General features: G+C 38.1%; 1 protein-coding gene across 1 annotated transcript; it reads right to left on the bottom strand.

The window, feature by feature from the left end:
• Positions 1-197: 197 nt before the first annotated feature.
• On the bottom strand, positions 198-24092 carry MED1 (mediator complex subunit 1). The gene is made up of 17 exons (XM_019747732.2): positions 23859-24092; positions 21618-21724; positions 18740-18818; positions 17311-17365; positions 17074-17206; positions 16335-16363; positions 14294-14365; positions 13693-13767; positions 12913-12986; positions 12464-12553; positions 11625-11736; positions 10991-11115; positions 10446-10564; positions 9466-9667; positions 7943-8038; positions 7719-7824; positions 198-6590 (listed from the first exon to the last, which is right to left on the bottom strand). Exons 1-17 carry the CDS (start codon positions 23881-23883, stop codon positions 3347-3349), a joined length of 4743 nt encoding a protein of 1580 aa, XP_019603291.2. The 5' UTR covers positions 23884-24092; the 3' UTR covers positions 198-3346.
• Positions 24093-24709: the final 617 nt, after the last annotated feature.

Raw genomic sequence — 24709 nt, forward strand, 5'->3', positions numbered from 1 at the left:
AGCATTTTGTTGTTTTTTTTAACCTTTTCGTTATCCTAAATGAAAATGTTCACAGGTCTGTTTCCCTATTTCAATTATCTTCTCCAGTTAACCTATTTCAAGTAATACTCAAGGAAGACTTTTTTTTTGATTGACCAGACTTTTTAAAAGCTTAATAAAATTGTTCAAAGGCTAAAAATTTATTACACACAGGCATATTACTTTTTATCAAAGAAATTTATTTGCATGTAAATAAACAGGTTCTTTTGTAATGTTTTGGGAAAAAATCCCAGATTTTTGTCTACTTTCAAAAAAATGAAAAACCCCAAAGTATTTACAGAACGGCCATACGCACAGAAAATCAAATTTGAAAGATTTTAGAAAAGACCCTCCCCAGCTGCTCCTGATGTACATTTTTAAAACTCAAAATTTAAAGCCCAGCTTTTACAGCTGAGTATGTTTCCCAACCTAGCATCTGAGATGTTAAGTACTTCCTACCCCTCAAAAAACTCAAGCTTGGAAATAAGGGGGTAGGAGGATTGACAAAGGGGAGAAAAAAAAAAGATTGCCCAGGGATTGTAAATAATGTTTCCTATACTGGCATCTACTTTAAGTAACTTGACTGGATACTGTATGACTCGCTTCTGGAAAGGTGGTTTTTGTTTTCTGAGAATTCATGATATTGCTGCACTAAATTTTTAGACCTAGGCCTTAAGGAAAATCTTTCCAAGAGTCACCAACTTCAAGCCTGGTTTTGGCAATGATTTCCGACTTCATTTCCCTCCCCCCCCCAAAAAAAATGTTTTAAAATACATTGATTTTGAACCTGAAATCTTCATGTACATCAGAGCAGGTTTTGACCAAGAACCCCTAACATGAAGCCAAAAGACAGAAGAATCAGGTCAAACAAAGACTACATAAGACACTAGCAGCAGAAGACAGGTAGAAGTTGATTTCATGTCCTTGCCGTCTTTTGAAACAGGAGAATGAGTACACCTAGACAGGAGGGAGGTGTCCCAGGCTTGGTTTATTCTGCCTCTTCTCCTCCACCCTGTGGAGAAATGCAGTGCTCCCTGGTTCTCAGGCAGGGTGAAGCAGTTTAGCCCCGGCTCCCTGTTAAGCAAGTTCAGATGCTGGGTCAGTGTGTGGGGTGTGCCCATCGACAATTCAGGGGCTTATCCTTCATCCAGATCCTAACTCGGGATCCTTTGATCTGGGATGAAGACAGAAAGAGAGAAAAAGCTTCCCAGTTTACTCATTTTGATATTTGTTGGCTCTGCTTGGGGGAGCTGAGCCCCTGATACTATGCAGTACATTCCCCATAAGATTTTCCCCACCCAGAACAAACTTAAAAACCATGTAACTTTGTTTTATTTCTGCAGAAACCAATGGGATAGGATTGAAAACTAGGTGAGAAACTTGTGAGAAATCCAACCTGGTTGTATGTCTGAGAGGCTGCTACTGTATCAGCATCACAAGATAAAGCATTCTGGTATCACCTTGCCCATGTCCTCCTTAGTGTCACCCAAGACATTTGACTCTGATACGGTAACCGATAACTTTTCTTGCTCCACTTTGCAATGTTTCGTTTCCTACTTCTTATTACCTTAGGACACAAAAGTGGCAGAGTTGTTGAGAGCTGATGACCAGAAAAGGGAGAACACTGGAGGAAATCAGAGACAGGAAAGAAAGCCAAAGCTGATTTTCCAACTCTATGCTAACTTCAACCTGCAGAAAGAGCTGAATATAGAAATCTTCTTCTTCAGTATCTGATGAAGTCACTCCATGTATTACACACATACACAAATGAATCACCTGGCTTTTCTTTTTGTTTTAATCCAGAAGAGTTGTGCTCGGGACCGTGCCCCGTCCTACTGATACAGATCCTGAATGGAATAATCAGGAATGGCACAGTGCAGGTGTCAAATTCAAAGTAAGGCCGCAGAATTTTGAGAGGACCCTCCAAATACTGAGAACTTGTGTTGCACTCAAATGGTCTCCTGGATTTTTATATTTATGAGAAGGGCTTCTTATTGATGTCCCCCAGAATCCAGACTCAGACCTATTACTCCAAAAAGGTCCAATTGTGTTGCTACATAGTAGCAAGGGTTTATCTTCATGCCCACCTAGCATTCCAGGCCCCCATTACTTCAAGTGAGCTTGAAATTGTTTTAAGTGAACTATGGCTGCAAATTTTTTTATTGTTTTATCTAAGGGAGCATGAGTGATTAGACTGGACTCCTCCTTGTGAAGAGAAAGGAGCCCAGCTGTCAGGAATGGCATCAGTTATCCTATAAATAAAATGCTGGGGTGTGGACTTTTGGCACATTGTGGAGATAGGAGAACTATTAATTCTGTAATGGTTTTCATGCCACTGGGTCAGGGAGGCTGTCCTACATTAAACCTTACTGCATCTGAAAACATGTTTCCATCCCAAAAAGCCAGCCCAGCTTTTTTTTTTTCACTTTTCTTTTTTTTTTTTAGAGGAAAAAGAGACTACAAATCAATACCTCCACAGGGAGGTAACTCCTAACATTCCTATGATGTCTGAACCCTGTGAAAAACCGCCTAAAACAGAAATACCATTTGGGTTTTTCACCTTAACTCTAAAGGTGGGTTCTGACTAATCTGCTTGGACTTGATGCTCCAGTACCAGCTCAAGCTGCAAGCTCCCTACAACCAAATAAGCCTTGCTCTTCTACCTCCCATCATTTTGAACCCTGAACCTCATAGAATTAGAAAGAAATACTGCATAAAACCAGATAAAGGGTTAAAATATTACAAATAAATAGCTAAAATTATCTTCCCTCCCCCAAACACTCCTCAGAAACAGACACCGAACATTACTTAAGTGTCCAAAATGACCAAAGTCCTTCATTTGCCCCTGCCTCAAATGGACAACTACCCAAAGGTGAACAACCTTCATGCAAATGCATCAAGGAATGTATTGCTTTTTCACTTTCTGCCCAGCCCTTCAAATACATGCACTAAAATGAGTTTAAAACATGGCCTAAAAATGGGAAAAGGGAGAAAAAAATATATATGAATATTTCCCACAAAACTGTTTCCCACCCTTCCCTCTCCCTATGCCCCTCCCACCCCCTCCCTTTCATAAGCAAATATTTTAACCTTTTTTTTTTTCCTGGCAAAGGAACAAGCGATTCTTGGTAACTAGAATCAAACCCTATGGTTTCTTTTGTAGGGTCTGGCTATGCCTTTCTAAATTGACCCAGCTCAGTGTCAAAGACATGCCATTTAACATTCTTAAACATAAAATCAGACCTGTCCATCTCACCCCTGTGGTGGTCTGCCTATAAACTGATTAGTTTTTCTCCGGCCATGTTTTTTGTCCTAAAAAGTAAGGTTCCTAATTGCCAATCAGGGCTACATCCATAAGATCATCATCTTCCTCCCCAATCATAAAGTCAGGGCTGAGCCTCGAGGGCCTGTCTGTAGATAAGATTGTGTTACTTGTCATAGACAAGGACTGGTCTGAAGAGATGGGTGATTTAGACCAACTCTCTGGCTTGATGCTATGAGATTTTTTCTTGTCTCGGTCTTTGTCCCGGTCCCGATCTTTGTCTTTTACTTTCTTCTTTTCTTTTTTGTGCTTCTTATGCTTCTCTGTGCTGTATTCTGGAAGTGGTCGGATGCCATCATCTGAGCTGGGACTGTTCTGATAAGATTTCTCTGCTATGGAGGAGCCTGACTCACTTTCACTGTCCAGATTCTGGGGGGTATATGCTGGTGACTTGCTATGGCTGGGAGAGCCACGCTCATGCTTTGGAGTGGAACCACTGATGAGTGGAGAGCCATAGTTTTTGGAAGAGGCCATCTGAGGCCTAAGCCCTTCTCCACTACTTTCCCCAGGTTTCTGCAAAGTCACTTTGGCTTTAATGCTGGGGGATCCCCCATCATGCTTGCTGATGATAATTTTTGCCACACCCGTACTTCCCACATTTTTTGACTCTGAAGTCTTCTTAGACGAATCCACTGAGCCCCCCGAGGTGGAAACCTTTGATTTGTCTTTATCACTTTTCTCACGCTTGCCCTGGAACTCTCCTCCTGACATATTATGTTTGGAGGACATAGAATGGCTAGAAGAATTTGTGCTCATCCCCATCTGGCCGTCCATTGGGTCTTCACCCCCAGGGCCACTGGTGACAACCCCATGCTTCAATTTATCTATGACAGCTGTTAAGGACGGCTTCTTATTTCTGCTGGGAGATTTCCCTTTGGAACTCCCATGTTGGTTCTGAGAGGATGACATGGAAGAGCCACTTGAGGAAAAGGATGAGGAAGATGCTGTACAAGAATTAGATGACGGGGGAGTTTTCTGAGACAATGAGCCTGAGGATCCTAACCCTGAAGATGACTTCATGCCAGTACTTGAACTAGTTCCAGACATATGAGAACCACCAGAACCTGAACTGATAGGGGACTTGGCTTTAGAGGATGGGGGAGTCCCAGGAACAGGCTTCATGGGAGACGCAAGCTTATCAGTGCCTCCAGGTGGCCTTGAATGAGAAGGGGATATGTTTGGTTTACTTAAAGAAGGATTCATAAGTGACGATGGCTTCCCTTGAGGTTTCATCTTGGTGCTGCTGGAGCCACTGCTCAGTCCATGCTTGGTAATGGGAGAGGAGCCTGGCTTCCCCCCAGACTGGGATGAATTTTTGGACTGGCTAGATCCAGAAGACCCCTGGTTAGAATATATACTGCTACTTAACTTGGAACTTGATGAACCTTCTGATTTACTGCTTTTCATCTTGCCTGAGTTGGAAGCAGAAGACAAGGAAGAAGAAGAAGAATGGCTATGGTGGCTTTTACTGCCTGAGGAAGACACAGAACCACTGCTGGTGTACTGACTGTGAGAAGAGGGCTTGCCCACCATCACAGTTCCCTTAGGAATCTGAATAGTGATTTTGGGAATGGGTGGCGTGGCAACACCTGGGGGAGTCTGAGATCTTCCTGAACTGCCTGGAGATTTGGATCCACCTGTACTGGTAGGTGGGGTGAAAGGTCGGTTAGAAGAACTGTGAGATGGAGACTTTCCCTCAGTGTCTGCCTTCTTCCGCTTTGGAGGCTTATCTTTGCTCTTGCCATCATTAGACGCGGTCCGACTGCGCTTCCCTGGTTTGCTATCTAACCCTGGCCCGGACAGACTGCTATTACTGGTGCCATTGCCTTCCTTTACTCTCTTCTGAGTCTTGTCTTTCCCTAAGTCCCCAGTGGTCAATAAAGGACTCTGGCTACCACTGTGATGCTCCATAAGATCTACAGAACCCAAAGCCTTACCAGCCACTGCTATAATACTGAAATCAACCGTGTCAGCTTGGCTATTGCCTTTAAACTTAGTCTCCCCATTATCACCTCCAAGCATTGGCACCCCCAAAGTATTTAGTGCCTGAGATGCAAATCCTTTGAAATCATCATTATCTCCACTTTGGCTGCTTTCATCAAAATATTCTTCTCCAAAACCACTTTGGCTCTGGCTATTCAACAAATCAGGATTGAAATCTACTCCATCAGGAAAAAAATGATTGGTAGGAGACTCACTACTGGGGCTTCCAGTAGCATCTGCAATAAGGTCAGCGGGATCAGTGTATGGATTTTCATTATTATTGGTTTGAAAGACATCAGGGTCAAAGAGGGCACTCTGAGAATGCCCAGAGCTTGAAGAATCTCGAACAGGGGTGCCAATGGGTGGGCAATCGTCATTAGTGCTGGGAAGCTTAGAGGCTTCTTCTGCAATGTCTGAAAGGATATCAGTTACATCTGGGCCAATGCTGTCTGAACTGGATAGTCGGACCATCCTTTGAATACTGGGTTGGGGGTGAGGTACTGGTTGTGGGTAAGTTGTTGGGGGAGTGCTACACTGGCTTGGAGCTGGAGTGATGTGTGGCGTATCCAGCGTGTCAGCTGTCATGTTGACATCAAAGATAGGATTCTGTGAGTCAACATCCATTGAAAAGAGCTCCCTCTGAAAGTCATCTTCAGTCTGGTGCTTGGGTTTGTCAGGTAGTAATCTAGATGACTTCTTCTTCTTTGTCTTGTTGCTTCCCGAGCACATTTCCATCCGGGGTGAGCCGGAAGAGGAGTTCTGCCTTTCTAAAGGGCTGCATCCATAAAGGGCTGAGAAATCCTGGGCAGGATTATCTTTAAGAAGGTTCATGAGCATCGGGTGGTTCTTGGTGTTGCCGGCCATCGAAGAGACAGGTGGCGGCGTGTGATGAGGAGGGGTCGGACTCGAGCCAATGGTAGACCCCCCGTTCCCTGTGATTTGCAACAAACTGGTAAGAATTGGGTTCTGAGACACCTTGCTGAAGTCCTCCCCATGGCCCACCGACTCATGCCGATCTTTGATGCTCATGCTCATATTAAACAAGGTGGTAATGGGACCCCCCGGAAAGGTGTTGGTTGGTGTAGTGGTACCACTCATTGGGTTGTTGCCTGTGGTCATGCCATACCCTGGGCTGCTAGCCGGGGGCAGGTTCTTTTTCACCATGTCTTCAACTGTCTCTGCAATGAGGGACAGTGCTGGGGTGTCGGCCTGAATGGTTTCAGCCTTCCTCCGAATAGCCCTCATCGTCACAGGGATGGACATACATCTGTAAAATGAGATGGAAAAACAAAGTTAACATTGCACTAGCTACTGAATAAAACCAATTTTCATTAGGGAAAACAGACTTTAATTTTGCCTGAGACTTAGATATGCCATCAGAGGTTTGCATTAAGCAGTTTTCAGGTAAGGCAAATAACCCAAAGGCAGAAGCAGTTCTATGAAATGCCAGAGCTTTGGGTAAATTCATTCTAAAAAGAATCTAGACCGGGAAGCAATCACCAACCTCTTTTGAAGAACCACCAAAAACTATAAACAAGAATCCAAATAATTAGATATTATAATGAACTGAAAGAAAACTCTAAGACAATGCACTCCTTTTGGAGCTTCACATGTGATTAATGGGATATATGATTTCTCTTAATTAATGAAACACTACAAAAATCTCTTGATTCATCAAGTTCTAAACCTTAATGGCTCACATCACCCCAAAACTATACTGTGAAAAGTGCTACTGCTGGTATGAAATCTTGTTTATTTTACAGCAAAACTTTTAATCTTATAGATAAATTTATATTTATAAACATGTTTGAAAACATTTTGCTCTAGAACATCTCATTAATTCTAAACAGCCAGTGAGTAATAGTTTAGATTTTTGAAAATCATGTGGTTTCTGTCCAACTACTCTGCCATCTTACCTCAAAAGCTGCCATAGACAATATATAAATGAACAGACATGGCTGTGTTCCAAAAAAATTTATTTACAACACAGGCCACTAGTACCTGCTCAAGAAAAATCTCAAAATTACATATTAATGTACCTGGGAAGCTGACAGCCTTACGTATCTTCCCCTATACTGCCACTGACATGTTACATATGTTAAAAAGTGACAGTAGGGGTAAATGAAAAAAGATCTACATCTCATTTCAGCTCTCGCCCTTCTAAAAAGAATCCTAATGCCGGGCCTGAAGTTACCTACCTTACTTTCTATTACTCACATAATGATATTTGAAAACACCAAAGCTCGTATTGCTTTTGAATCCAAAAGCAGAGAAGGGTGAATTTAAAGCAGTAACTGAATGCTTTCCTCCTAAATTTCTAATTCACTCTAATACTGAAAACAACATTCCTTATACACTTCTTACTAGGACTCTGATGGAAAAGGGCCAGTGCTACCTTTGAACAACTTTGGCAATGAAGTCATCTGTGCAGATGAGTGCATCTGATATCCCCTTGTAGAGTTTACAGCTCACATGTGTTGAGTCCTGCACATCCATTACCACTGAAAGACAAAATATATAAGATGTATTTGAGATAGATTCAGCTTCTGACTTTTCAAAATGAGATAAAGGTACCAAACTGCTGCCCTGAGAGAGGTGCTAGTCACCTATACAACTCACCACACACCAGGGAGTCATTCACAGGGTGCTGAAAAGATACACTGAAACGGGACTCTGAGAGGGGACACACTTCAAATTGGAGGAGCCCAGGAGAATCTGAAAGGCCAAGAAAACATCATAAAATAATCAACCAAATATAAGACTTGAGACAAGTAAATAATAATCCCTAAATATAAAGAAGGAAATTCTTTCTCTCCTTTGGAAACTAAATCTCACACGTTCTTTTTATGCACAAAACCTACTACGTATGTCATCCACAGGTCATAGAAGGAATTTGCCAGTTTGTTATACTCTCAAAACAAAGAAGTAACTAAACTTCAATTTTCTAAAATGAAGGCATTTAATCCCTAAATTGTTAAAGACCTTGACAGACATAAACACCCTGCCTTGAAAATTAATTCTGAATATAAATGTGGCCAAGAGGAATTTCTCATTCTGTGTGATAAGCAGACATCCAGAACCACTGCCATAAACCCTGCTTCCTATCAGTGTTTGCAGCTGTTAGCTGTGCAGCCCAGGATCTGGTAAGCAGGGACGTAGGGGCTACAATGTACAATGATACTTTTATGCCAAATACACGTAGCTCTGTCATCAGAGGTTCCTAAGCCAAATATTCTGGCAGCCCAGAGACAAGGATCACAAATTTTCTTGGCAAAAAGCATGTCTGTAAGACTGACTTCATAACTACCTTACAATAACTCAATTTTAGATGCCCTGGAGCTATTTGGAGAATTCTCCTAGGATTCAAATACATGAAATAGAAGGGCCATAAGTACACTTGCATATGCTCTGTGTCATTACTCTCTCTTACAATTTCTCTTTCCAGAGCAATTCTTAGCCCCATAAAAGATACCTCCTGATTCACCTTCCCTGTTTCTTCTTACCTACCATTTGCACTAATATATCTCTATCACTGAAGTGCTTTACAACTAAGGTAAAAAATTAACTGTGGTTAACTGGAACAGCCAAAATTCACATTAAGGCTTCTAATAGCAAACTGTATTTGAAAAACATTAGCATTCTAGAATCCTGGGAGAAAAAAGGGCACAAATCTCAACTCCTTTTAAACGATATGATTAGGTTTTCCAAAGAATGGGAAGAGGAAATATAATCAGGACTAAAAGCTGAGAAGCACTGTCCTAACAACCTAAAATTTAGATATCAAGAAGTCCTCTCTTCCTACAGCATCCCAACTTCTATTTTATATTGTGCTGCAAGGTTCAGGCCCTTAGGTACCAATTATTATCACTGCATACAGAAAAAGAGTAAGTCTATTGCAAAACCAGAATAACAGCGGTTTCCAAATGCCAATTTATAGATTGGTTCCATCATATTATTTGTGAAGCTTAAACTAGATTCCCAACTCTTCCCACTGAAGTGCTAATTCAGTTCATTTGGGTGTGGAAACCAAATATCTGTATTATTAAAAGCTCCACAGGTGATATGAAGGGCCACCAAATTAGGGAACCGCTAGAGTAATCTTTCCATTTAGCAGTAAGTATATCAAAAGGAAAGGCAGGTACCTTCTTTCAGAATAGTTCTTTTGACACAGCTTCCAATTAGGGTGTTATAGGCCACTTGGTGTCTGATGAGATTTAGGATCAGAGGAACGCGGCCAGGGTGCTGAAAGGTGACTTTGCTCACAAGGGTTCCTTGCAGACTCCTTCCATCTGGGAGAGGGGCATCCTTGTTGAGGAAATAACAGTGCTGCTGACCTGGAAGAGCCTGGGCACAAAGAAACAAGGAAACAAATGCTATTTAACCATTGTACTCCAACCACAAACTATCCTGAAAAAAAACCTCCTCAAAACTCAGCAGCAATTTCTTGGTGAATAATAAAACTCCACTGTGAATTCTCCAGTCCCCTAATGTTATAAATGCCAATTATTCACTTGGTTGAAAAGACCATATTTTTGGCAAATGTACTGCTAGTGGTTTCCTAACCTAGTTAACATAAAAATTACCCCAGAAACCTGTGTAGAAGAGGTTCCTGAACAGTAAGTGCAAAATCTGTATTTTTAGTAAAACATCCTATATAATTATAATGCAGCCACAATTTGGGAACTACTACTTTAGACTATCATCAAACATTCAAATTTAAGTGAAGGTAAGATTTTGGAACCTTCTTTGATATATTCATTCCAGCACTTTCTTCCCTGTATGTACTTGAAGGACCTTTCCAGATTATAAGCACATGGCACTTGCAAAAATTAAACAGGAAAAATGCTTAACACCTACTTAATAAGCGTATAAAAGTTCACAGTACCATCAAGAGACTTTCATCTGAAATTTCAACAATGCAGTGTATGTTGTTTCCTGATTCAGACGCTCATGCTCTCTTTCTTCAGTATGTTTCAGAGATTTCTGAAATTTCTGGCCTGAATAAATTAGGCTATGATCCCGCAGTTCAAAAGAATGTTATCTGACTTTAGTAATCCCATAAGCAAAGATTCTGATCTTGGGTCCAAACATAAACTACAACAGTCCATAGGGTCTTACTTACAGCATAAAATCGCATGTTGTGATTCAAAGGTATGGGGTCAGGGTCCTTTGACAGCTCAAACTGAGTGATCAGTTCATAGAGGGGTACATAAGTTGGTTGAGTTTCAAACAATGGAATTCCTGGAAAAACAAGGATCAATATAATGATCACAGTAATATCAGAACGTTGATAGCTCAGTTTTCCCTTCATGACTTCTATTTCATTTGTCCATTTATTCAAGAAGTACTTAGTACAAAGCAATATGACACCTATACCCATCAGTATCCTTTTTTTTTTTTTTTTAATTTTTCAAGTGCGAATACCACCTAAGGATAACGAAGAGTGGTCTTTCTGTTTTAAGAGTCCCAAGTTCTCCAACTAAAATTATTTAAATGAAAGTACCAGCCTACCCCACTCATTCTCCTCCTCCTCTGGAAACTACAGGAAGAAAATTCATCAGTATCTTTTTGAGACTTGCAAGACCTAAGGATATCTAAGATACTCTGAATTTGAACTTTGCTATTTACATTTATAACAAGTACTAGCTTCTAATACTTAAAACTCACCTGTGCAGTTCTGAAGTTTCTGAACAAATGCTCTAGATACTGGGATTGGCTGGGGAAATTTCAAGAAGAAACAGGCAGGAAGATCAACACTGTTGGCACTGGTGATTGAGGAGAAGGAGGGAGTCCTTCAAACAAAAGGGGGAAGGTTAGATTTTGACCTGATATGAAAATGAAAAATCTAAACACCCGTTCTTAGACATGTCTGTATCGTATAAACACCTAACTGACAAGGCCTGTCAAAACTCACTCTTTGTACTCCTTCCCCCAATTCTGAAACATCCTTTTTGTTAACCCTAAAGTATTTAATCAAACTTCTATCCTGAGGCATGTTCTCTAGTTATTACTCCAACATAATTCCAAATCAATGTAAGTCCCATAAGAAAAAAATGGAGCAATCATTAAACCAGAGGAACTGTCACAGTTCTCTTCTTTTTCTCTCAGGATAGAGAATGTGTTCTATGAGCAGACTTCAGAGAGGAACATTATAATAGACATTGAAAAAAAATAGATAAAACCAAAAGCCAATCTCTAGAAAGTCAAGCAAGGGAAAGCCAAATGAAAGTAATACTTGTTTCATACTGGGCTTGAAGTTGAAAAAATGGACTTCATTACCCTAGAATTATATTTAACTTACCATTTGTTGTCAACTGGGTGTGACCCCATAATTAATGGTGCAATTGGGAGTTTATACATAATAGCTGTTCCTTCAATTGTCACTGATGCATTCATGCCCAAAGATCGAGGAACTGAGAATAGGAAAGAAAAAGGGTATTCTCCAAAGTAACACAAATTATAAGGATCTTGACATTAAAAAAAAAAAAAAAAAAAAGGGCTAACTTCTGAATAATTTGTTAGCCCTATTTTGTTTGTCAGATATTGTAATACCTAGGTAACTTAGAATTGCTAACCAACCAATATTTCTCTCTGTCAGTAGATAAAATACAGGAAACAACACAGTCCAAGGGAAAAAAATTTTAAAGGCTTATTGATATTTACTTATTTTCTCCAACTATGGGATACATTTAAATAGAATTGTGATTATAGGATAGTCAAAGACTGAAGTTACAAGGGGACCAAATGAGGTATTAGGCCATTTCTCATTTTATTTTAGGGTATTAAAGTACAAACAGAAAATAACATCCACTATTGTAATTCTTTAGTACATTAGCTAATTTCTTCACCTTTAAAGTAATGACTAAAGGGGATTATTTCAAGTCAGATGGTTTATATCTTTTCATTCACTCATTTACTTTCAAAAGTACTTATTAAGCTTTTATATTATGTACGTGTGTGTACGTGTGTGTGTGTGTGTGTTTGCACCTGATACACTATCAGGTGCAAACTTTGGTAGGGATGGCAAACTTATTAGAGAGTAGCAAACCAGAAAGTATAGGCCGGCCCAGGCATTCAAATTTTTAAAAATATTTTTTAAACACTGAACTAAACCTTCAGTTGCTTTACAGTTAGTCTTACCATTATTCTCATGCAAAATGATGGGAGATGTAGTCTTATCGTCCAGCAGGTCAGAAGGAGAGGCATAGTACTTCAAGTTCATTAAATGACCTATGAAAAATAAAATTTATCACTACATCTTTATCAGGTAAATTACAAATAAAGAAAAACATTCCCATTCCTGTAAATCTATATACAAGAGCAGTTTTACAGATATGAAGACTCTTGCTCCAAAGCAGCTTATGAATATGACAGAAGCATAAGTATTGATTCCAATGGCAACAATTTACTTCACAATTAAAAAAACAAAACTTAGGAAGGACAGGTGTTAACACCTTAGAAATCATTAAAAATACAGAAATGACTGGTAATTTTATCCCTCTGCTCATAAACCCAAGATGAAATTTTAAATAATGATCCCTCAACTAAAATGAGATATTTTTCTAACTAAGCAAAATAGGATCACATACCCCCACTTCTTGGAGTGAGATAGCCAACACTTCCATGAAGAATCTTATCCAAGGGACCAGCATTGGTTGCTTTCCTGTAAAACACATGATATGTTTGCTTGTATTTAAGCCCTGAAGGTATTAGTGCATAATGTGTCCTGTAAGACACATGATATATGTTTACTTGTATTTAAGCCCTGGAGGTATTAGTGCATAATGTGTCCTGTAAGACACATGATATATGTTTGCTTGTATTTAAGCCCTGAAAGTATTTGTGCAACTCTCAAAAGACTTATAATAACTATCCTAATGATTCTGTCCTGTAATTGGGCATATAACAATTGTATTTCACCTTCAAGTTGAAGAGATTATTTCTGAATATACAGTAGTATATATAATATGGTGAACAAAAATTACAACTAGACTATTATTTATTAGATGGGAGGTGAGGTTTGACAAGTCTTCAGATAAAACCTATGGAATATCAACCAACAACTTATGAATACTGACATTCAGAAAATGGAATGCATACAAAAACTCACAGATACAAACAACAGAGGGTAAGAGGGCAGGGAGAGTGGAGTGGCATAAGAGGAGGAAAAAAAATGGAATGCAATCATCATTTGGGAAGTGAAAGGAGATGGACAAGATGTATGATATAGGTAAAATATAGATGTATAACAATACATATCTATAACATAGATATATAAAAATAGGAACCTGGTAACCCCCTATATGAAAAACTTTGAGAACAAGGTACCTAGAAGGGTCATATAGAATTGACAATTTAGTCAGTCTTACCAATACATAACTGCCATTTTAGATAGATCCTGTTCTAAGGATTGGAGAGCCAAGTACATTTTAGTCTTCAGTTTGCTAGAGTAGATGAAGAGAACAAGAGTTAGTTAAAATGCACACACGCGCGCACACACACACACACACACACACACACGATAAAGAAAGACAAGAGGGCAAGTCTATATTGGAGGCAACTAAAATATTCATTTAAAAAAAACCAAACCTTTAAAATGTTAAAAAAATCCAGTGATTTATCAAAGCTAATTTTTATCTCTATTTAAAAGAGCCAAGCATGTTAACAGAATCCCAAGTAGCATGACAGTAAAAATGACAAGCCAATTCCATAACTGACTTCTTTCAGCCAAGAAATCAGTATGTTGAAGATAGCTCAGATTATAGTCTCTTTTAGCATTATAATCCATTAATGCAGATGTTGTTTACTTAAAATACCTTTAAAAGACAGTTGGAAACTGAGCTATAGATTGTCAATATGAGTAGAATCACAAATGAGATAGGGCAGAAGACGTGGCAAATTTCTGAGCACAAAATGGTTTACAGATTTATACTGATTTTTCCAACAAAAGCAAAAAATAAAAATACTTACTTATCCCCTGGAAGGTTATAAAGATTAACGAGACCCTTAAGGTGCTTAGAAAATTCATCAAAATTTTTTTCCCTATAAGGAGTTCAGAGAAGAGAGGAGAAAGAGAATAAAACATATAATTACTACTCAATCTTAACAGCAAAGTACCAAAAATAATGGCTGTAAAAAACTAATTTTAATAATTTGCTTTACTCTTTTTCCCCCAGTTCAAGTTTGCTAGACTCAATCAAAAGTAGCAAAAAAAAAAAAAAAGTGTTTTCCTTTCTCTGCCTATTTTTCTGGAAAAGGTGCTAAAAAGCAGTGTAAAAGTCAAAAAGACCTGATAATTTATATAATGATTCGCTCCTAAGTAATGAGACTTGGTTTAAATAAATCATTTCCTTTTTCTCTTTATATGCAACGAAGATGACCAGATATTGTTGAGGGGAAGAAAAACTTGATTGGAAAGGAAATGGAAGCAAATAAATTGAGAAGATGGAACACTTGTGTGTATATGGCAACATAAGAGCGGAGAGGGAAAATGGGAGAGATGGGAGACTTAGAAAATGGATGGGTCCTGTGAAGGCAAACCATATATTCCTAAATGTTCCTGTGACTAAATCTACCCCAGGAAAAAGAAACTAATACTACCATGACCTCTGGATTCCTAGAACCCAATATTCAGGCTTGTATTCTTAGTCAAATGGGCTTTTTGTGGCCAGGCTTAGGAATCCAACACAACTCAACAATTCTCTCTCTCTTTTCAAACATAAGAAAAAACAGTCTCTTGAAAGCTAAATTGCCGTGACAATGTCAGATACTTGATCAGGCATTTATTGAACATTTACTGCTGGAAATGACATGAAGATAGTAAAAAGAAAGAAGAGCAGCAGCAAAACATACTCTCTACCTTAAAATTACTATCTATACAAAGTGACTAAAAATATCAATTACAAAGGCTAACATTCCTTCTGAGGTTCCTATTTCCAAACAGGCTCACAAATTATCTTTAGAACACCACTAGCTCATAAATTGGTACAGTCTCTACTCCAGATTAGAACCAGAAATATTGGTTTGATGGACTAAGCCAATGTCCATCCTTCTGGACAAATGTGATAATACACCTTTGCTAGACTTACTGATTCAATGAGCTCATGAAAAGGTTATTTTTTATGTTGCTTTGCAATTTTTTTAAAGCTCGTTCAAATTTGGTGCATTTGGCTATAAGCACATTAAACTGATCATTGAGAAAGCTAAGTGTAAAACTTAGTTCCTCAATATTATCACCCTTTCTAAGACATCTCCATGTGGTATCTGAAAACGTCACTATATTTAAAACATAAAATTGATGTAATGACTTTCTAAAATTCCCAGAAAGTTAATTCTGGTTTTAAATTTAAGCAAGGAAATTTCTACTCATTCAAAGAAAAAGGATAAGCCAATAGAAAAAGCCATCGACTGCCAAAAGAGATCCTTCAAACTTTGCGCTTTACTATGATGGGAGTTTATCACACATATACCTTAAACATAAAACTAGTTTTCTCAAAATTAAAGTGAAAAAAGTCCTTTTTCATGGTATAGACAATTTTCTGAAGCTTGCTCTGATTCAATAATTACGTTCTATTTATTTTTGTTGCACATAGAATTCCAAAAGGTACATCAGTAGTTCTCAACCAGGAGTGATTTTGCCCTGCAGAGGACATTTGAGATATCTGGAGATAGTTTTGATTGTCACAAGTCAGGAGATACTACTAGCAACTAATGGGGAGAGACCAGAGCTGCTGTTAAACATCCTGCAAAGCTCAGGGCAGACCCCTAGATCAAAGAATTTTCCAATCCAAATTGTCAATACTGCAAAGTTAAGAAACCCTGAGCTAGACTGAGTAGGGTAAGAAATCAAGCTAAGTCAATTCTGAAAGTGAACAAATACAGACTGTGAAAAATCTTGACCCAAGAAAATAAATTTGTTCCTCAGGAGAGTAACTTCTGACTGGCCTCAAAACCTAGCTTTAAAGAACAGCACTGTCAGACAGTATCAGGAATATAAATATCATATGCTTACCTTAGCTGCTGTACAAGCTCTGGACAGCTCTGAAATTAAAGAAATTATGTTAAATCTTTAAACTACTTTAAGACCTTAGAAGACATCAAGAATTTTTCTCTTTTATTGACAGCATGTGCTTTATAATAAAAACACTGAAACTATAGAAGGTGCTTATATTCAGATATCAAAAAGTATTTTCTTCCTACTTGGTAAACCATGGGGTTGGGGCAGGAAATTAAAAATCAAAATATATGAAATCATGTATAAAGGAATCAACTTTCAGTAATTTGTTTAAAATATAAGGATCTCTCCTTAATGCCATCCTTGGAATCCATATCCAACTGTCCAGTTATACACATTTTATGTTCATCTCTTTTACAGGATTTTTGAGAGACAGCAGCTATCTACAAGATTATCTGGCCTTCTTACGTAGTTATAAGTTCTTTGAGGAAAGAAACTTTTAAGTTATTTATCTCTGTATCCCCAGCACCTATTGTTCAATTGCGGCTCACATTTAGTGAATGGAAAGGGTTCCTCTGGTGTTTCCACTTATCAAAGCCTTTGGATGATGTTGGAGATGGACCCATGTTATTCTAAATTCCATTCTATAGCTATTGATGTTGTAGCCCATCACAACACCTCTACAGTGGCTCATGAAAAACCTAAACCCGAGCAATTTCAAACCCCAACATTCATTTTAAAAGTAATGTCCTTAAGTAAACCCCACAGATTCCAGTGAAATATGGACAACACATACCACAGGATTCTCCCCATGGTGAGCCACTTTTACATCACAAAGCTGTCCTGCAGGATCTAACTGCACTTCCACATAGAACATATCTGACGTGATGTAACATTCAGTGCCACTGGCACTGAGGTGAGAGCCCAGTCTAGCAAGAACAAATCAAAACAAAAATTAATAGAAGACACATAAATAAAGCCACCCAAAGTCAACATTAAGTTAAACATTTCTGCCTACAAATAGACTACTTACCCATTCTGTCTTGCTATAGACTCCAAACGGTCAGTCATTGCTGGTAAAGATGTTACTGTGAAAGAGTGAAAAAAGGAAATCACAAAGGGTGCTCCAAATAAATTGTATTCTTCAAAGATATAAACATCCTGAGGAGTATATCCATCCTCTCAAAGCTAAAAATACATTCAATAGTTTGAATGCTTATAATTTTGGCAAAGTTCATTGGTAAGGCGTAGCTGTGGCCTAGGCAATGAGTCAAAGAAAAAATCTATCTGAAAAAATTATTGGACCTTTCTCCTCCCCTTTTTTCATTACTCATTTGGGATAGTTATCTTTCACTTAAGACAGTTATCTACTAATGCTTGAATAAGAATGATTAACATCAAAAACGACATAAAAACAAATACTCAATGTTCATAGTAGCATTACTGGCAATAGCCAAAAGATGGAAACAACCCAACTGTCCATCAATGGATGAATAAACAAAATGTGGTATGTACATACAATAAAATATTATTCCGCTTTCTTAAAAAGGAAATTCTGATACATGCTACAAAATGGATGAACCTTGAAGACATTATGCTAAGTGAAATAAGCCAGTCACAAAAGGTCAAATACTATGATTCCATTTATATGAGACACCTAGAGTAGTCAGATTCTTAGAGACAGAAAGTAGAATGTTGTTGCCAGGAGTTGGGGAGAGGGGAAAAGGAGAAGTTATTGTATAATGGGTACAGTTTCACTTTGGGAAGATGAAAGAATTCTGGAGATGGATGGTGATGATGGTAGCACAATGTGAAGGTATTTAATACCACTGAACTGTACATTTAAAAATTGTTAAAATGGTAAATTTTATGTTACATATATTTTACCACAAATATATATATGTGTGTGTGTATATATGTGTGTATATATATGTGTGCGTGTGTATATATATACGCACACATATATATATTTACATATATTCAGCTGAATCAGGTTCATTTGTGGTGGATCAGAGTAAAATCTGTTTTTACTTTCATTTTCCCCAAAAAATAGAAAAGGTAATTATGAGCATGAATAATGAAGCTCGTGATTTAAATTTTATGCTTGCTTTCCTGAAAACATTATCCATAAACATAGTAAAAACCCTTTAGCATTAAAATGTCCATCTTCTCATTGAGAATTAATTAGAAGAAAACATATAAAGGGGGAAAAAAAGAACTTTCCCCTGCTATCTTGTAGTTACCTTTCATCAATTATCTTTTGCATCTCTACCTATCTCTAAAATAGGATCAAAAATAAATATTTCAAAAGTTCGGGTCAGAGCTCAATTCCATAATGAAAGCAAGAACAACAGCTAACATAGGAAGTTGACTTATCTAAATTTATATTTCTAGTGTAAGTATAAAATCGTCTTAAACTGGGTGTTTTAAGAAATCAGCATATTTCAAACATGTTTACAAACCTTTGAGAGCTTTCTGCAATGTTTCCAAACAGCTGACCAAATGTTGGTGGCCTCCAGAACTCATCACAACCCTCTTCTCCTGTATTAAGTGGGAAAACATTTGAGGGAAAAATTAACCAAGCCAACAGTGTTTCAAATAAACATATACATTATCCAATATTATTTCAGAATAGTCTACAGACTACATACTATAGTCTATATACTCTACTCGTACGTTCTCTATATACTCAAGATAGTCTATAGACTCTTAACTATTACCCTGTCCATCCAGCTAAAGGAGGAAAAGTTCATATAGTACATGAATACATCTATATCCACATACATGAAGACAGAAAAAGTTATTCACAGATCTAAAATAATATTACCTTCAGGGAAAACTGAGGAAGAATCAAAATGTAGTAAGTGAGATCAGTCTCCTGTGGAAGTAACTACATCCTAAGATTTACTCAGTTAAATGGGGTGGCTCACAAGATTTGGCAATTCCCAAATCTAACCACGTGATTTGCATGGAATCTAAGAAATACAACCAGACTGCAGTCAGATTAGATTGACTCTAAGAAACGGAATATGTAGCAAAGAAAAGAGACTCCCAAAGAGTAAAAACTTTGGCATAGTTTTTCTAACCCTATCCAGGGAAGAACTTTTTTCTCTGCGTAACATTCTAGTCCCCAGAAATGTGAACAGTTTTATGACACAGGATAGTTTCTCAGGCTGTCCCATGCCCTAAATCCATCTCTCTTTGCTCTAATTCCACCCTCACAAAACAAACTCTGATTAATCAATAATCTGGCTTCCTTTCTACCTTGAATAGACAAGGGAGTGCTCTGGACAATGGATACCAGTATTTTGGTAATTGGAAAGATAAACCCTGTGTTGTAAATCAATAAATTGGCATTCTGATTTACATGTTAATCTACTGAGATTTTGTTAGTATATCAGTTGTTGAAAACTCTTCAAAGTCTTCATATACCAGTAAAATTAAGTTTTTGAATCTCCAAAAGTGAGAGACAATGGATGTTATGATGACCAAAGACAGACACTGGTACCTCAAGAAAGGGTCTAAGTAGCCACCTGAAATTCCTTCACCTCATGATTTCTCTCTGACAATATCATTTATAGAACATATTTCAAACTAGAATATGGCTGCCTTGTGGTATAAAAATGACAACCTCTAAATTCCCAGACTGGAAAAATTGCGATTCTTCTATTTAAGATTTTAATTACTTTTATATACACAATCCTAAGCCAGAAGACACATACGAGTACACATTTGTAGAATTTACAGTTACAGAAATCTTTTAGCAACATGACACTTTGATATCCATTATCTGATTTGATCCTTACAACAGAATTACAGTAGGTCCTCGAATAACTTCGTTTCATGAGAAAACATGTTGATGAGAAAACAAAAATCGATTCCTGGCCAGAGCCATTGTCTGTGTGGAGTTTGTATATTCTCCTCATGTCTGTGTAGGTTTTCTTTGGGCACTCCAGTTTTCTCCCATGTCCCAAAGATATGCACGTTAGGTTAACTGCCATGTCTAAATTGTCCCAGTATGAGTAAATGAGTATGAGTGTGTGTGTGAGTACACCCTGCGACGGAATGGCATTATGTCCAGGGTAGGTTCCCACATTTTGCCCTGAGCTTCCAGGATAGGCTCTGGCCACCCAAGACCCTGAACTGGGAATAGGCAAGATGGAACATAATTATCTTACTTGCTTTTATTAATATTTCTTAAATGTATGTATGCTCACATTTATTTCAATGTTTAATATTAGAAGTGTTTTGGGTCTTTATTTAGAAGTTTGGTGATGTTTTTGTGACCAGGAATATACCATAGGAACTTAACTCTTGTGTATATCAATTAGCTTATAGTAATATTGATTTCGTTATACATTGTTTTGCTTAAAGTTGCAGTTTCTAAGAACCTATCATTAAGTAAGGACTTAATGTATGTGGAAAAGCAAACTGGTATTGTGTGCCTTTACTTTCCAGATGAGAAAACTGAAACTCAGAGATATTAAATAATTTGTCCAAGGTAACATATGTAGTAAGCATTGGCGTCAAGCCTAAAATACAGGTATTTTGACAGCAAATTCAGTTATTTTGCTAGTGCTATACTGATATGATCATTTAAACACTAATAAACCTACTAAAATGAACTTACTCTGAACCCAAAGTAAGATTTGGTGAGGAGGAGGGGGTACTTTCATTGAAGTATAGCATATGTACAGAAAAGCATGTTAATCTTAAATGAAGAGATCCATGATTATCACAAAGTAAACACACCCATATAACCATTGCCCAGGTAAGTAGAAGTCAAGTTTTCCTATATCACTTGACCACCACTGGAATCATCTGGATGAACGTTTAACATTTAACATCCAACGTTTAACATCCAGCCATGCTCAACCCCGTCTTCCACTTAACTAAGAGCTCATCACACTGTTGAATGACTCAGGAAGGAGTAGTACTGTGGAAAAAGGCTGACAGAGTGAAAAGGTGAAACTAATTCAGAATGAACTGCAAACTCTACTCCCAGCATAGACGCAATGTAAATACTATTACATTAATATCAAGGAGCTTGACAAGAAGTGAACAATAAATGTCTCTATACCAGTCTATCATGTGTGTCTCTTATTGGTGTATTTCTTAGCCCCTTTGCCTACAATACACCAGTGCACAATAACTCATGATTAACACAATTTTATAAATATATCCCCTTAAGTAGACTCTTAAAACACCTGAGTAGGGGTGGCTATCAACTTTATGATAAATAAAATTGAAGACACACGATAACAACTAGTTTGGAAAAACTACACAGGAAGCTGAGCTTGTTAAATAATTATCGAAGCTCACACCGCAATCCTCACCCACCATGACTTGACGCACAAGCTTAAAGGTTTCACTCCAAGGTCGATTTTGGTTAAATTTTGCATGGAGCCGCTCCAAGAGAGAACTCATCTTACTCAGCTTTTCTGATTCTACAATATAAATCAGAAGACATCGTTAGAAACTCTTTCAAGAACTTCCAGTTTTTCTTGCAAATGAAATCCCCATACATGATCCTGGTAAGAACTCGGTTAAAATATTTTTCAGTATCATTTACTTGGAAACATACAAAGGATTTATTTTTAATGATAAGAAGACACACAAATTATGAGTCTAATCTAATAAATACCATAGGATGGGACTGCTTTCTATTCAAACTTTGAATAGGAACCAAAAAAAAAAAAACAAAAAACATCTCTAATCATGTTTCAGGATCAAGACTACAATTTAGTGACAAAATCATTTCATGATATGCATGAAATCCCTTGCGTGATATATATAGAGTATATATTTGAACATGGCCTTACTATGGTTAATTGATTTTCAATGTGAAAGTACAGACTTTCTTAATTTTTTACATAATTTTAAGAGATCAATTTCTAAGTATTATCAAGAAAACATGCTTTGTCATTCAGATTTCTCCTATTTGAATTCAAACTAAATCTATATGGACAGGGAAGATGTAAATGTCTAAAGGATGAGTTTCCAGCAGAGGTAAGAGAAAAGTAGAAAAAACTGGCTCCTGAACTGCGTGAACGAAACTCCTGTGCCTTTAAACCCTCCTCTAATTCTTCTACTGCTTAGAAAGAGCAAGGATCTGTGATACTGTGTTTCCCTGAAAATGAGACTGGCTCTTGTATTAATTTTTGCTCCAAAAGACGCATTAGGGCTTATGTTCAGGGGATGTCATCCTGAAAAATCATGCTAGGGCTTATTTTCCAGTTAGGTCTTATTTTCAGGGAAACACGGTAAAGACCACCGGCAATGCAAAAACACACAATATGCCTGTAATGACATGTGTGAAGGGGTCTGGATAAGTTAATGTGGAAATAACCATCAAACAAAGCAAAATGGAATATGCTGTTAAAAACAGACACACATTATTAATTGAAATTCAAAGGAGAAAAAGTTAATTAGTTGCAGGGATGTTACAGAAAATGTGTCATTGAAAGTCCAATAGAATATCAGCAATCAGATTTGAGGCAGTGACACCTTCTAAATCAAAATTCAAATTCCTTCCTCCAATTTCCTCATCCAGAAAACTGGTTTTTGAGCTGTTTCAGCCAGTTTACAGTTTTGGACACATTTCTGGCTATTCCCACTTTCAAGACTCATTCATTCAAGCACTATTTTACATGCTGGGGATACAGCAGTGAGCAAACTAGACAAGATTCCTGCCTCATTGAATTTCCATTTTACACTGTCATTCCTCTGCACCCAAAGAGTAAACCTTCTTCCTCTCCTTCAAAACACATTCCCCATTGTTTTCTTGAGAAGCCTGATACATATCTTTATATGAATGCTCAAATCAAACATTTTTTTGAGCAACTACTTATGTGCCAAAGACTATACAATGATGAGTAAGGCAAAGTCCCTATTCTATAATACGAAGCTCAGAGTAAAGTGGAGAAGACAAGCAAAAATTATAGTGAACTGTATTACTACAACTACGTCCAAAATGCTAAAGAAGCATTTAAACTGGAGTGTAGAACTTTAGAAAATTAAGTAAGATTCCACAGAAAAGTTGTTTTTCAGCAGTTCTGAGTTAGTCCAGCCATTGAAAGGATGAAGTTCAACGTCTTTTAAAAAAAATATACAATAGCACAAGATCTGAACACTGACATTCTAGGGAACTGTTGGCTTTTAGTATCATAAGGACCTAATCATTTCATTCAAGCCAAAACATCCTCCAATACTTGAACAAATAGCTCTTATTATTATGTCATTTATTCAGACGTCTCTTCTGGAACGGAGGTGTAAGCAGGATTTAGATTCACTCGCCTGGTCTCCCATAACTTTAGGATAAAAATGCCCTGAGGCCCAAGTGATTGTCCGTATCTAAGCAGGAAACCTTCACAGAAGTTGGGAGCCCCTATCACCCCAAAGTCGGAGCTTTGGATCACCAGGGAAGGGACAGTCAGAATCTGAAACTCACACAAATCCCGCCTTCGGGACTCGGCGCCCTCGGGAGAGTGGCCCCGGTGAAGGCTTCGGACCCCCAGCTCCTCTCACAGATTGGCTCCCCCAGCTGTGTCCCGCCCCCTGCTTTCCCCTTCAGTCACTCACCCTCGGTTTCCCCCTGAGCCTTCATCCTGACGGGGAAGGCCTGAGTCCTACACAAGAGGATAAGCCCTTCCCCACCACTACCGGCGGAATCAAGTTGGTTCGGGCTCCCGGGACGCGGGGCACCAGCAGTCCCCACTCTTCCCGGAAGGCTCAGTCTGAAGTCCCTGGCGGCAAGAAGAGAAGGGTGCTCGCGGCCGCCGCCATCTTCCTCAACGGAACTTCCCAAAGATCGCGAGATTAACCGTGATCCTGCGAGAGAGGAAAAGGGCTGGGCACCAAACTATCGCGAAAAATGGTTAATGCGGTACTTCTCGCGAGATTCTACCAATAATAGCTTTTTCTTGGTTTTAGGTTATTTTAGGTTTACTGCGGTAGGTATGGTACTTCCCCGTTGGTTGTGATCGGTTCCTCTTAGGAAACCGGCATTTCATTTTGGCATTTAAGCAGTTCGCAAATCAAAATCCCCTGCTCTCTGTACTGAAAGACTAAGTTTTCGAAGAATATTGGTATTAGAGATATTTTATTAAAGATAATACGCTTTCTTGAGATACTAGATGGAATAATTATGCCATAGAAAAGATATTGGCCCCTTGTAACACGACGTTCCACCCCAGTCCAGTACACGTAATTCCCATTTCCTTTTTTTTTTTTTTTTTTAATTTCAGAAGTATTTTTTGAGCAATTACAGTATTTTTGAAGATCTGGGAGATTTTGGATTAAGGTAAACTTGTTTTCAACCTTATAGCATAAGATGTTATTAATTATACTTAGGGTCCCAAAGGTGTTCATAATTGATTGTGTCCTTTTTTGTAATCGTAATGAAAACAAGCAGTTTAGTTTGTACTCTGCGC

Source organism: Rhinolophus sinicus, linkage group LG15 (genome assembly GCF_036562045.2).
Source record: "Rhinolophus sinicus isolate RSC01 linkage group LG15, ASM3656204v1, whole genome shotgun sequence".
In the NCBI taxonomy this organism is placed as follows: Eukaryota; Metazoa; Chordata; class Mammalia; order Chiroptera; family Rhinolophidae; genus Rhinolophus; species Rhinolophus sinicus.